Source organism: Manacus candei, unplaced genomic scaffold (genome assembly GCF_025592945.1).
Source record: "Manacus candei isolate 608988 ecotype Guabito, Panama unplaced genomic scaffold, ASM2559294v1 h1tg000003l, whole genome shotgun sequence".
NCBI lineage: Eukaryota > Metazoa > Chordata > Aves > Passeriformes > Pipridae > Manacus > Manacus candei.
The window spans coordinates 8030492-8044378 of NW_026138051.1; the positions used below are offsets into that span (position 1 = coordinate 8030492).

General features: G+C 38.6%; 1 protein-coding gene across 5 annotated transcripts in view; it reads left to right on the top strand.

Annotated features, from left to right (window-relative positions):
• TENM1 (teneurin transmembrane protein 1) overlaps positions 1–13887 on the top strand; it is a 548864-nt gene that overhangs the window by 478145 nt on the left and 56832 nt on the right. For all 5 annotated transcript variants that reach the window (XM_051792682.1, XM_051792691.1, XM_051792676.1 and 2 more), the window contains 4 exons: positions 3230–3373; positions 8048–8297; positions 9186–9206; positions 12655–12887. In XM_051792682.1, the coding sequence (XP_051648642.1) occupies positions 3230–3373; positions 8048–8297; positions 9186–9206; positions 12655–12887 (648 nt within the window). The remainder of the gene's footprint in view (positions 1–3229; positions 3374–8047; positions 8298–9185; positions 9207–12654; positions 12888–13887) is intronic.

Sequence of the window (13887 nt, forward strand, 5' to 3'; positions counted from 1 at the left end):
CTAGCATGCTTTGTTAGATTCCAATAAAGCTTTATTTAATTTGACACACTATTGGGACCTTTATCTGCATCCATTATATGAATTTTTGTCAAAATAATTTCCTCTGCCAGTATATTACCAATATTTAGTAATGCATTCTGTTCAGTTTTCATTTTAATTAAATTAAATTGCAGCAGGTTGAAGTCCTGGAACTCAGGATTATAACCATCTGCTTTTGGTTTTGTAAACACTATAAACATCTATATTTTTATTCAGGGTTATTGACAGCAGTGATCACGCAACCAGTTACAGGAAACAAGATTTTCTGAGCATATTTCCACACACGTGTGGTTATGTTTAAATTTGTAGGAGAAATGTTTGCTGCCATGTGTCTAGTCCTCAAGCCCCTCACAAGAGGCCATTTTCTCAGAGCAACAACTGAGATGACAAAGTAGCATTTTTTGTTCTGAATAAAAAAAAACACCATGTGGATGTTGACACAGAAAACCTCGATGGTAAAGTCTGTGTCCCCTTGTAATTTAACATAAGAAAAAGATTTCAGTCAAATGCTCCGTAAATGCTTCTGGGTAACTCCATACAGACCCCATCTTGCTCCTGCAAGCCCTTTCATCTCACCCAGCAGCACCAAGTGGTCTGCAAGGACAAACCCTCTTGGGGGTGAATGCAATCCAGCTCTCCAACAGCCCTACACCTTCTCTGTTTGTGATTCTACCTGGTATTTTGCTTGAGTTAATTTTATTCATTGTTCAAAGAAGATAGATGTTGATAAGTGCAAATACTTCAAGAGAGGTTAAAGTGGAGGTTACTGTCCTGGTTAATCGTGTCTTTTATTTCTTGCCTGTATTTTGGCAACAGCCTTTAGACTGTGGCACTACTAACCAATTATTGTTCATTCTTCTAAATACTGGTATGAAAACAGTAGGTTTCTTGGTGCAAATTATTTCAGTAGGTCTTCTGAAATCCATTTTGAGACTGCAAAGAAATGTACTTGCTAGCTGTCAGTGTCCAAAACTATAGTCACCACAAATCACATTCATACAATGAAATCTCAGTCACCTCAAAAAAGTGCTATAAATTAATTTGACCAGAAAGTAACACCCCACAATGAGGGGAAGCTGACTGAGATTTTTAATTTCACCTACAAAATTACATTTTTCAAAACCTGCCCCTAACGAAATACTTATTTTTCAAGTGGTGCTGCAATCACCCTGTTGACTTAAAATTATTATGCTTTGCCTTGATTACTTTGCATGCAAAATGACTGATAGGAAATTTTCATGGATGGTACATCAGGACCTCCAATTAGGTGGTTCAGGAGACCCCGCTTTAAGATCACACAGGTATTTCTTTTTGGAGCATAGATGTCATTCATAAATGTGTTTAAGTATGCATAGAAACATGGTTGTAGACACACAGAGTGTATGTCCACATGTCTCTCACTGATGAGAGGGGACAGAACAGCAGCTGTGCAAAATAACTGTGAGAGCAGGGAACAGTGAGCCTCTAAGAAAGGGGTGATAACCTCTAGAGGGTATTTGGCAGCTCAGAAACATCAGCTATAGGCAGGGAATAGCAGGTGCTTTACGGTGTTAACTGCAGTCCTGGTAAACACGGCGCAGCAGATCCATTGGCACGGATTCCCAGACAGTGGAAATTGTTATGCCTCCCTCGCCCCAGCTCTCAGCACGGTCCTTCCAGCAGCTGATGAACTGTCCTGTGGGTCTGTATCGGGTCACTGAGCCAGGCTGAGGGACTGCCTAATAGAGCTCTGCTTTTTTCAAGTACACACATCTCACCCAGGATTGAACATGTTAAAGGCATGACTGGAGTAAAGATGCTAATGTGTAGGTGGCAAGTGTGAGGTTGCTTCACAGGAAAAATCTGCCCTTTATCTTCTGTCTGCATTAACACCTAGAAAACAGTGTGTTGGGTTACTGAACCTTGATGACTCATCCCAGCACAGGATGTGGCTGTTCTGGAACTTCCATGCCCTCACTTGGGCTCTCGGCCCAGGGAAGTACCCAGTACACCAATCCTAGTGTTGGTTGTAAGATGTCCCATAACAGAAAAATTGGACAAAGTGGCTTCTGGACCCTCAAACTGAAACCTGTAATGTTCGAAACATACAGTATTTACTGTACTGAAGGAGATGGGATTTTTACAAGTCAGAGATGAGCTGCAAAACCAAATTCTTTCTGCTGAAATAGTGGAGCAGCTCTAGAGCTGTTGCTGTAAGGAACAGCTTTCAGTTTGCCATAAAACATTTATCTTACAAGTGCTCCCTGCTAAGACTGGTAAAAATATTTTAATTGCCTTCCATAGTGGAATTTAGATGGTATTAAAACTATTTATGATTTAAGTAAAGTATACCTAAGGCTGCTACCTAGAAAAAGTGAAAAGAAACTATTAAAAATGCCAGAAAACTGTGGGGTTTAATATTTTTTTATTTTGTATCTTAAAATATTTTGAAAGACATTTTTATTTTGGAAAGGTTGAACTATCTCAATATTTCCTAGGTCAAATTTTGGAATTTGGTGTCAAAATAATATTCTTCGTTTATGAATAAGTTTCAGTGAAAGCTAATAAGCTAAGTAAAGGAGACAAATAATTTTTTTGAAAAGGTTGGTATATTAGAGAAACCAAAAATTTTAGGAGGTTTTTTTAATTTGTTCTACTGAAGTACTGAAGGAAAGGAAAGGGATTTTGGTCAATTTGAGTGCCCCCAATACCCACCACTCTTAGGGAAATTCAAGATTTTTCAGCAGGTATTTTGGTGATGTGCAAGCCTGGTAAGATAAATATATTTCTAGAAATGTTCAGCTCGTTGATCCTTTTCTGCCTAACTATAATATTTACAATCAGCAAACAAATTAAAACCATTTTGGTTTAACATGGATTCTTTTTTTATTTAAGCTGTTATTCAGGTAATTAGCAGAAATGCAATAAACAATCAAGTCAGGAGTCATTGGAGAAGATTTATGAAATCCATAACTGGTACAACAGACAATTTTCTGCTTTGAAACAGTAGTAACTATAGCTGTAATAACATACTAATCTCTTAAAACCCTTTTTTTTTTCAAAAAAATACCATTCAGCAATAGCAATCTGGCAGAGCAAAATTAGTGGGATCATTACTTGACAGATAAATATCAGAACTTGGAATGAAAAACTGTCTAGCAGTTCACAGAGGAAAAGGTAGACTGAGAGTTCTCTAATTATTTGTTTGCAGTGTCGGTGGGATATGAATATGAAACATGTCCTGATTTTATTCTGTGGGAGAAGAGAACAGTAATCCTTCAAGGCTTTGAAATGGATGCTTCAAATCTGGGCGGCTGGTCTATAAACAAACACCATGTATTAAATCCACAAAGTGGTAAGTCCTTCCTTTATTAACTGGCCACACATAAGAAGAATACAAATTTTGAAGGAATTAATTGTTCAGATTTTAAGTATTACACTTCCTAATGTGTAATCCTCTTTGACTGTGCACCCACGTTTATTGAGAGCTGAACTGTAAATGCCATCTGAAAGGATATTTTTAATGTTCTGGCTCCCAGGTATTAGGCATTAATATCACTGACTGTTGCAGTCACTAACACATTGTGGTCGTTTGGGTGGGAAAAGGGCACACTAATTTAGGTTCATTCTCAGACAGCTGGTACAGAAGTGCCACATTTCAGGTCAGTCTGTAGTGTTATAGTCTCAGTGAAGTGTCTACACCCCTGATTCGTCCTGTGACTACCACCAGTTAGTAGCATCACAGCCCCAGGGACACAAACCCTGCAATGAACACAGACCAGCCAAGTGAGAGGCAGCACTTCCAAAACCACACTGCCAGTCTGGTGTGCAGAAGCTTTTGTGGCTGCCCGCTCTGGGGAGAAGCACAGTAAGTTACTCCTCAGTACAAGCAACCCAACACCTTTCAAAGCACTGGGGAAAAAAAAAACTGTAAATGCTTTTGGTGTCATAACATTAACCCTGCAAAGAGATTCTTCAGGCATGGACGCTTGAATCTGGTTTCCCATGGCTTTTATTTTATACCTGGGGGGGTTTTCTTTTCCTCCATTAACATCTATGATCAGGAACCAGAGGGATTAAATTATTAAACCGATACCCGGAGATAAATTATGGTAACTAGAAATATATGAGTTTGCCAGTAAACAGATATCTCGCTGTCCAGGAGAAGAGAAACTTGGGGTCAGATTTCAGCACTTACAAATCAGCAGAGTATTGGATTCAGTAAAGTTCTCTCAATTTGCTCCAGCTGAGAGTCGATCCACTAAAATCTATTTCCATCTGCAAACTTCTGTTGATGAAGATTCATGCACAGATGTATGGCTTTCAGGTTTTTACAAGTTCTGTAGCTGAATGCGCAGCTACAGTATAAATATTCCAAATACAAAAGGTCAGATTTAGTTTGTAAATTAACTGGATTTCTGTTTTGATTTAAAATAGTTTGACATTTTAAACAGCAGTTCTTTCATATCCTGTCTTATTGGTTTGTATAGATTGTCTCTTTTAAATGCCAGCTATTGACATTTAACACAAAGAGAAATCTGACCTCAGTCAGCTGAGCCCCCAACTGTGAGCCCCATAGTCTGCTCCTTAGTGCCAATTTACCACTTGCATAGTTTAATTTCAAGACTAAATTGCTGGCAGTAACTCCAATTTATATGACTATCTGCTAACTGCAGTGGTTACTACCATAATTCACCCCATAGGCACTAACATGTTCCGAGATTTTGTAAAGTGTACAATTATAATCCGAGCAGGGCTAAATCACTGCTTTCCTGAGCACAGGGAATGTGGTGACAAATTGCTTCCTGTCCCCGTCTCAGCTGTGCAGCTGAGAATGCCAGAGAGCACTGACCTGTCAGCCTCCTGCCACCTCCTCTCAAATCATCTGGGCTGTGCCCACTGCATGAATGGGGAACGTGCAGCTTCTTGTACCTGCTCCTTTTCCTCAGATATTCCCACTGTGCTGGACACAGGCAAGACTGAAATCAGGGGAAAGCTGCCAAACATTTTTGTCCATCACTTGCAGAGACATAATTTGGGGAGGGGAGAGCACGAGCACATCTGACTTGAAATCAGGGGTTCTCTTCTGGTTACAGTTTGCATGTCAGAACAAATCCAGCGAGGGTGACAAAGCCCAGGAGAGCTCAGTGATGTCTCAGGTGTTCCTGATGATTATAATGGGCTTTGAGCATGCACACCTGGATTGTGTATAAGAACTGGAAAAGCAGTTAAGGGCAGAAAAACAATTACTATACCAAAGCTAGTGCACATCTAACTCATATATTAATAGCATGTTGCTCATTAAAGCAACAAAACCGAATAATGAACTGTATTAACCAAAGAATAAAAATAACAGGTGCGCTTGTGGTCTTATCTAGAAACAAGTGAACTTCTCTTCCATTTCAGATATATAAAATGGGCTTTAAATAAGGACAAGAATATGATTCAAACTTAAAATTATATATTTCAGACTTATCTCCATACCACCATATGAAAAGCATTGAGTAGCCTTCTTTAGTATGAATATATTGAGATTTTTCAGTTTTAAATGAAGCATCCCCTCTGCTTTTTAGAAGGATGAAACTTGCATGTTTTTGGAACACTGTCACTGGATTAACAGTAAAAACTGCATTGGAATACAACATTCTTGATTGTAAATTACAATTTTATTTTCAAACTAAACCTAGAAGCACTTTGATTGGTTATCTGGTTCTGAATAGCTTATATCTAAGTTCAGCCACTGAGCCTGGTCTGCCAGCAGGTCTGTTGCTGTGCATGACATTCCTGCTCAGAGCCAGGGTAGATATTCTCTCTCTCTCCATGAAGGCTACTCATTTTAGACATGTTACAAAATAAGCCAAATGCAACAGAGAAATTGTGAAAAGAAATAGACGCAATTTTGCAGACTTGCACTTCATATCCCAGTCTAAGCTGTGGAGGTACAAGTATTGGCATGAAGAAACCTTAGCAAGTGAAAACTGTGTTCTACTGCCAGATGTAAGGATTTACAAAAAGAAAGAAAGAAAAAAAAAGATGTCTGATTCCAGCAGAATAGATGTGAAATAACAAATACTGTTCCAATGTGGCTGTCACTGGAAACTCAAGCTTTTTAAAAGTATGCAGTTTTGCATCAGTCTGGCTGTTAGGTTACCAAAGGACCACATCTTGTTCTCAGCTGTACTCCACTACTCTTTTCCTGCTTTTTTTTCCCCATCCAGTTTGGAGGTTTGATCACTTCTAATTTGTGACATTATTAGAGTTTAATGTTTTCTGGTACAAAGGTTTTGGTCAGTTTGGAAGATCATCAAAGCATTTCTCATAATCAAGAAGAGAACAGATATCATAAATATTAGTTCCTGCATAGTCCTTTTAAAGACACTTGTATCTCATGAATACAAATGAATGTGCTATTAACCGATTTTTTGGAGTATTATTTAAATTAAATTTTCCTTCTGATGGGCAAGTGTATTGATTCCATTTTTATTTATCTGGAGCAAGGAGGATTAATTTCACAGGGACTTTATGCTTTAAGGTAATTTCAACTCCAGTGCAACACAGCATCAACTAAAATTAAAGCAGCAGCTCGAAATCCTGAAATTAAGCACATGCTTGCATTTATTGACAGCAAAACATATTCTCCAGAGTCCTCATTATTTACTGGCATTTGTATGAGGCCGTTGAAAGATTACCTTTACATTGTTTATTTCAGACAAAGGGCAGCATCTTCATTTCATAGTATTTTTATCCAGTGCATAAGGGAGAATATTGCCATTCATTTCACTGGCATATTTCCAGGATGCTTTTTTAAGCCAACATTCAAACAAATCTATGTATTCTGTCCTCTGTTGTTCAGAAATAATTTTTTGAAAATGTAATTCCCTTCAAAATAGCTATGGTGTTGCTCAATAATTTCTAAGGTGAATTTTAGTTTCAGATTCACCTGAAAGCCACAAAAATTAGTTAAAAAAAGTTCGTAGAGACAATACATAAATACATTTGCCATACTTTGGGAAAACTCAGACATGTCTCAACATGTACTTCCTGCAGTGTGCAGAATATGCTCATTTCCCAGCATAAGAGTTCTCCAAAAAGTAAATTCCGTTGTGTTTATTCCTTTAATTGTGCCACTTTTCTGATGAAGTGCTGGGCTTCTCAAGGGAAAAAAGAGATTTTGCACTGGGGTCTAAAAGAATACCTATCTTCCATTCAGCAAAAGCCAAATTCTTGCAATTACATGTTATTTTAAAGGTACTTCTTAAATATATTACCACATTGTTAGTTAAAATAAACACTATAGCGATCAGCTTGAGAAAATACATCTTTGAACTGGTTCTGGTATCACCAACCTAGTAACTGGGAAGACTTTCAACAGTGTCTGCTGCAGAGCAGTGGTAAAATACTGACACACTGGGAAGATGTTTTAGCCTTTATGATAGAACTTAATATATTCCTGCTGGTAAGATGTTCTCTTGTGCCTCAGAATTGCTCCTTGACTCTTAACTTGGCCTTGCTGCACTTGCACCATTTTCATATACCATGAAGGACTCACATTTAAATTTGAATATTGATTTTGTACTGCCACTCGGTGCTCTTTTGTGAAAAATGCATAGTAGTCCTGCTATTAATCTCCTTTAATTAAATATTCAAACTGCCCAAGAAATTCCTCTGCTACCTAATAAAAATTTATGAATAAAATGAATATTAAAGTAGTAATCCCCAAGAAATCAGATAACACTGCAATTAGCAGTCAATTTGTTACAGCATTAACCAACCATGAGTTTTCCTCATGATGTTGCCTTTTAAAATAGCCACTAACCACTAATGAACAAAATGGTGACAGTGAAGTTTGGGATGAACAAAATTGGAAGAGATTAGTGGAGCCCTGTGACAGTCTCTAAAAGATGAGATGTTTGTTGCTATTTTGATAGTCTGGTTTTCTAGAGGATTTCATAACCCAAAATTGCTGAATAGTTTAAATGCTATACATTCACTTGTTTTGTCTCTGTTTTCTTCCCTCCCCTTCCTTTAGGAATTGTACATAAAGGGAATGGGGAAAACATGTTCATTTCCCAGCAGCCTCCAGTCATCTCCACTGTGATGGGCAATGGACACCAGAGAAGTGTCTCTTGCTCCAACTGCAACGGGCTCGCCCTCAACAGCAAACTCTTTGCCCCTGTTGCCCTTGCTTCTGGCCCTGATGGGAGTGTCTATATTGGGGACTTCAACTATGTCAGACGGATCTTTCCCTCTGGAAACTCAATTGGCATATTAGAATTGAGGTAAAAAATTAATTCTCTTTCTCTGACCAGTGTCTGTAATCCTGGCTGTGATATGCTTATGAAAACTACGGTGAGCTTTTATCCCTTGGGACTTAGAGAAGCAGCCACATCTAGTTGCCTTGTGACCATGTGTCTCATCAACTGTCAAACTAACTTACCAGAAAACTTACACTTAAGTCACTGGTTAAAAAGGACATCTTAAGTGGCCTTTAGAACAGGTCTTGCTTAATGGATTTCTGCAAATTGCAGAATTAATAAATAGAGCTGGTTTTTCTTCCCACAGGGCTTTTTGTACATGTTCTCCAAAAGTTAAAGTATTCCATGAAGCATATTTTTGAAGAAAATCCCATAATTCAATAGCAAACATCTAGAGTATTGTGTCAAGTCACAGAAGATAAAACTTACCATGTTTAAAATTAATGCAATAAAATTGTTCCTCGTGTAGCAGAGGATGTGGCTCAATTTAAGCAGACAAGAGCAAACCTGGCATTGCCTGACATGCCACAGGCTGGGCCTGTGCTGCTGTTAATGACTGCCCTGCAATTATGACTCCAGCTTCCCACTCCCTTTGAGGGCCAGAGGGGAAGGCAGGAAAGATTTTGAACATTAATACATGAAATTTCTCTTAACACCCATGAATCTCCACTTAGCTAACATTGCTGGTGATGATTCTGTATGCTGATTGTTCAGCATTAACTTGGCAATGTGCAGGTGGTGCAATGGAAGCAGTTTGAGAGAAAGAAATAATATCCAGTAATAGGAAAAACAACGTTTTGTTAGTGGGATACAGCTCTGTGAGCAGTTAGGCAAAGAATACAGTTCTGTCAAGGACTAATATTTCTTGTCTTTTTTCTTTCTTTTTAAACCTGAACCGATCTGTCCTTCTAGGAATAGAGACACAAGACACAGGTGAGTAAAACACAGACAGCCTGATATGTGAACCATGTTCAAGGAAACAGTCTTACGAAAGTCCTTTTAGGAGTCTGTATATAGAGAAACACTCTAAATTTAATGAATATAAATGTTAATAAATACAAATGTTAATCAAGTTTGTAGTACTGTAGGTTTGATTCGTTCGCTTTGAAGGAATGAAGTCGCCCTCTAAAAATCAGTTTGCTGATCACCAAGCAGATATGGAGAGATTTAAACCTGAACACTGGGAGTGCATTTCATAGCTGTCATACTCATTTCACATGGTGCTTGAATGATCACAGATATAGCCATCCAAGGAAACTGGAGTTTTAGCAACAAAGAAATAGTTAAAAAGGCTTCAGAAACACACAAGAGGACTTTAGTGGTTCTAGGATACTATGAGCTTTAAAATCTGCCAGTTACAGGGTGTGCAAAGCAGAGCCCAGAACTGAGGCTGCTGTGTCACAGCTCAGTCCTTGCTGCTCCAGCTAAGGCAAAGCAAGTGGCTTTCTCCCTTTCCAGATGGCATTTTAGCATTGCAATGTAGGGATTTCGTTAAAGGAACAAGCGTTGCCCATTAGGCTTCTGCGACAGACGGTGAGGGAGTTGGTTACAACAATCCAGCTGCAGAAGTGATGTTGCATGCTAGAAAGAGACAGCAAGGCACTCTGTCTCCTTAGAAACAAACTTCTTAGCGTTCCAGTATTAAATGAGGTAAATAATCCAGCACCAGTACAATGTAAACTGATAACTTCATGGCATAGTAGGAAGCAATGTGTGTTTGCAGCATGAGAGTACTGGTTGGAATTGCTTGCTTTACCCACAAAAATGCTTTTGAACACTATAGATTATTTACCAGATTATGTCACATCTCATATATTTTACAATTAAAACTTAAAAAGAAAGAATAATTCCTAGTTGGTAAGTGCAAGGTTCTATTTTTTAATTGAAGAGTTGTTTCCATTTTCTTTAAACTGACCAGAATCTTTGTAAACTAAAGAGCAAATTGAACTTTTTTCTCTATGATGCATTCAGAACATGATTCAGCTTTTACATTTAGAGGTTTCTTTTGTAAAGTAGATTTTTTTTTAAATACCTGTTCACTCGTACTAGTTTCTTGAGATGAGCTTAAACCTTAATTATATCAAGTTGTGACAATAGTCAAGTACCCCAGCCCTATTAATTACAGTAGTAATTGTCTCTGTCACTATTCTGTCCAAGTGAAATTTGTGGAAAATTGGAGGAAATCACTTGTAGTTAATGTAATCTTTGAGGTTATAGGGGATTACTTGACAGTCTCACTGCATGGCATTCTGTGGGGCTGTAAAGGTCATAGTCATGGTAGAAATTTCTAGAATGCTCAAGGAAATATGTAGAAGCAATAACTGAAAGATGGTTCATGACAGTCCAAGCAGGAAAAGGCTTCAAAATCCAGCGCCTCTACACAACTTTTAGTCTCCAAACAAGCAGGGGAAAAGTGTTCTTTCTACCAGGTAAAAGAAAGTACTACATAAAAGAAGGGACCAGTAAACAGAGAGAGCCACTGGTCTTATTTGTGAGTGTTTAAAAGCAACTTACCCTCTTTGTTTTTCTTGTCACCAGCATTTTAATGAGATATAACAAAGCTGTTTAATAACTTGTAAAAACGGAAACTAGACTTTGAGGTTATAGGGAAAATTTTAGTACAGAACAGTAATAACTACTTCTGAAAAGATTTATTGTAAATCCTAGTCTATTTCATGTAGTTTTTAATAGACTAAATTAAATCAACTCAGATTTAGATCTGATTACAATCTTCTGTAAAAATAGCAGGTATTTTGTTGTCTTCCATTTTTTACTCATACTCTTTAAATTTAAAGATTTTAGTATGCAAGGCTTTAAGCATAAACATGAAGAGTTTTCTAACAGCTGGTCTATTAAATGTAATGACAAGGATGACAGAAAATGTGTCTACATGGAGAGTATATAGTGACCCCTGGTTCTCTGCAGTTTCTGCATACTAAACAACATGTTTATTTAAAATCTAGAATTCTCCTTGCAACTTTTTTCATAGAAGTGTTTTATTTTCATCTTTTGACTGGCTAGTCTCTCCTGACCTCAATCCAGAGAGCACAAATGATTCTTGATATTTTCAACAAACGATTTTATAGTGATGATACATACTTTGGCATTAATTGCTTTTAGCTCGTCCTCTTACTCATCTTTCATCATATCACTGCCCTCTCATTCCCTGTGGTTCCTTGGACTGGGTTTCACATCTGTTCCCCAGCTGTGGGAATATCACCAAGCATTGTCAAACCCACCACAAACAGAACTGCAAAGCTGAGAGGAGAAACTCATTTCACGATTTTGTTGCACCAATCCTAAGTGTTACTTAATTGTACCACTGTTAATAAAATATCTCTTTCATCCAATAAAAGGGATTTTTGCCAATCTTTTTAATCTACAGAGCAGGAAAGTCCCACCTAGAGCCCAGCCACTTGTCAGAAATCTGCCTCTCAGAGAAACATGGCAATGAAGAAAATACTGTCTGAGCACCTGAATGCTCAGCCTGTACCTCTGTCCCACCATTTCAGTAACCGTGTGATTTAAAGGATCTCCTCCTGTCTGGATTTTTAGTTAGGCTCCACTGCAGGCTCAGCAGGCTCAGGACACCAGCATGGTGTGCCATGTGCTTGGACAATTTCCTCAAACTGGAAATTAACTTTGCACTGAAAAAGAAATGAAAAGTCTTGCTGGATAATAAGATGCAGCCCAGTTCTCCGGTTAGAATTTATGATCCCCACCATTTAATTAACATATGTAAATATTTTTTTATATAACATTTTATAATCTCAATAAGGCACTGACAGTGCATGAATTATGGTGCATTAATTCATGCTTAGTTGCACTGGCAGTACTTGGCCTTCTGCCTTGCTCATGACAATACAGTCGGCATGAATTAAGGCAACATATTTCACACCTTCATATTTCCTAAGGTTTAGAAACAGATAAAAATAACCAAGAGTGGGCATTTGTGCCCATGCAGAACAGTCTGTGATTCACTTTACTGCAACTCATAGATTTGTTTTCAGTGCCAAGAGTACTAGGACTTATCAGATATTGAAAAATGGCCTTGCTTTTGATGGTAATAATTATAACTGAGCTGAAGTCACTCCAGTTAGCTTTATCCTAAGTGGCTTGGTACTGGTGGACAAAGTCAGCTAGTACCAGTCTGCACCAGCTCACTGCCCCATAGCTGGCTGGACAGGCTCTGCAACCAGGACAAGCTCCTTCCTTCTCAGCAGTGGTGCTTTGCGTAACCCACATTAAAGCTGCTCTCACTTATGCCTTTGTCCTCTTAAAATCATTGAGCAGATGTCTTCAGATAATTATAATACAATTGATATGCTGCCACAGAGATGTAAAAGAAAAACAAACTGACTGTGATTCTCTTCTGTTTCAGTACAAGCCCTGCACATAAATATTACTTGGCCGTTGATCCAGTGTCAGAATCCCTTTACTTGTCAGATACCAACACCAGGAAGGTCTATAAAGCAAAATCTCTCACTGAAACAAAGGATCTGGCCAAAAATGCAGACGTGGTGGCAGGAACAGGTGATCAGTGCCTTCCATTTGACCAGAGTCACTGTGGGGATGGTGGAAAGGCGTCCGAGGCCTCTCTCAACAGCCCAAGAGGTAAGAAAAGACCATATCCAAAGTAATTAGTGTTAGTCATCTGTCATTTCTTTCCATTATTTAGGAACTCAGATGCAACTGGCTGTACAAAAATGGGTCTGTGGCAATGATTTAACCAACTATTAGCAAGCCAAATAATTTCATACAGCTCACTCACATCTATAATACAACCAGTCCTTTATGAGAGACCAGCATGGGCAGCAGGCTCCAGCTAGCATCCTCTGAATACTCCTCCCTCTGTGACAACACTCCTCTTTCATAACCTTTCAATTGCATGGTGGCACCATTTAATTATATCTAACTCTTAAGCAAATTATATGGTTTCAAAGTCCATCTTTTAGATTTTATGCATTCAGGTGAGTCTTGTAATGTTACAGAGCTTACTCATACACATTAAGTCAGAGCTGTTCAAATCAGACAGCCAGCAAAATCAAGTTTATTTGGACCTCTAGTTTGTCCTCTCTTATTACAACACTGAAAAAGATGAGCATCTCCCTTGCTGCACATGAAATAAGCATTTTGCTGCAGCCATCCTGTCGGAGTACATCCAGTGTTGTCACAGGCAAAATGCATGTGAAGCCTTGAATCCCCACCAAAGCCACAATTAATCCCCTTGCGGTGTGCATTAGGACTGTGATAAAGTCTCTGGATTTGATGCTCTAAAGCAGCTGATCACCCTCAACTCCCACTGAAATCCCTGGAACAAAGGGTACTCAGCAGCTCCCGAGGCAGAGCCCTGCGTGGGCAGTTAACGTGCTTCCCCCGCAGCACACTGCTCCCGCCTCGTGACTGGCCCTAGGGAAGGGGGTTGATTATTTTTCGTGAGCTAATAAAGGAGACCTGTACATCAGTAGGAAATTAGAATGTATATCCAGGCAGAAATACCTCTAAGACAAGCAAATAATGCTGTTTTAAGGCTTAACAAGAGGCACATTGTAATTATAGAGTGACTTTAACATGTCTTTAATGATAGAAGGTAAGTATGAGGTAAGTAGAAATG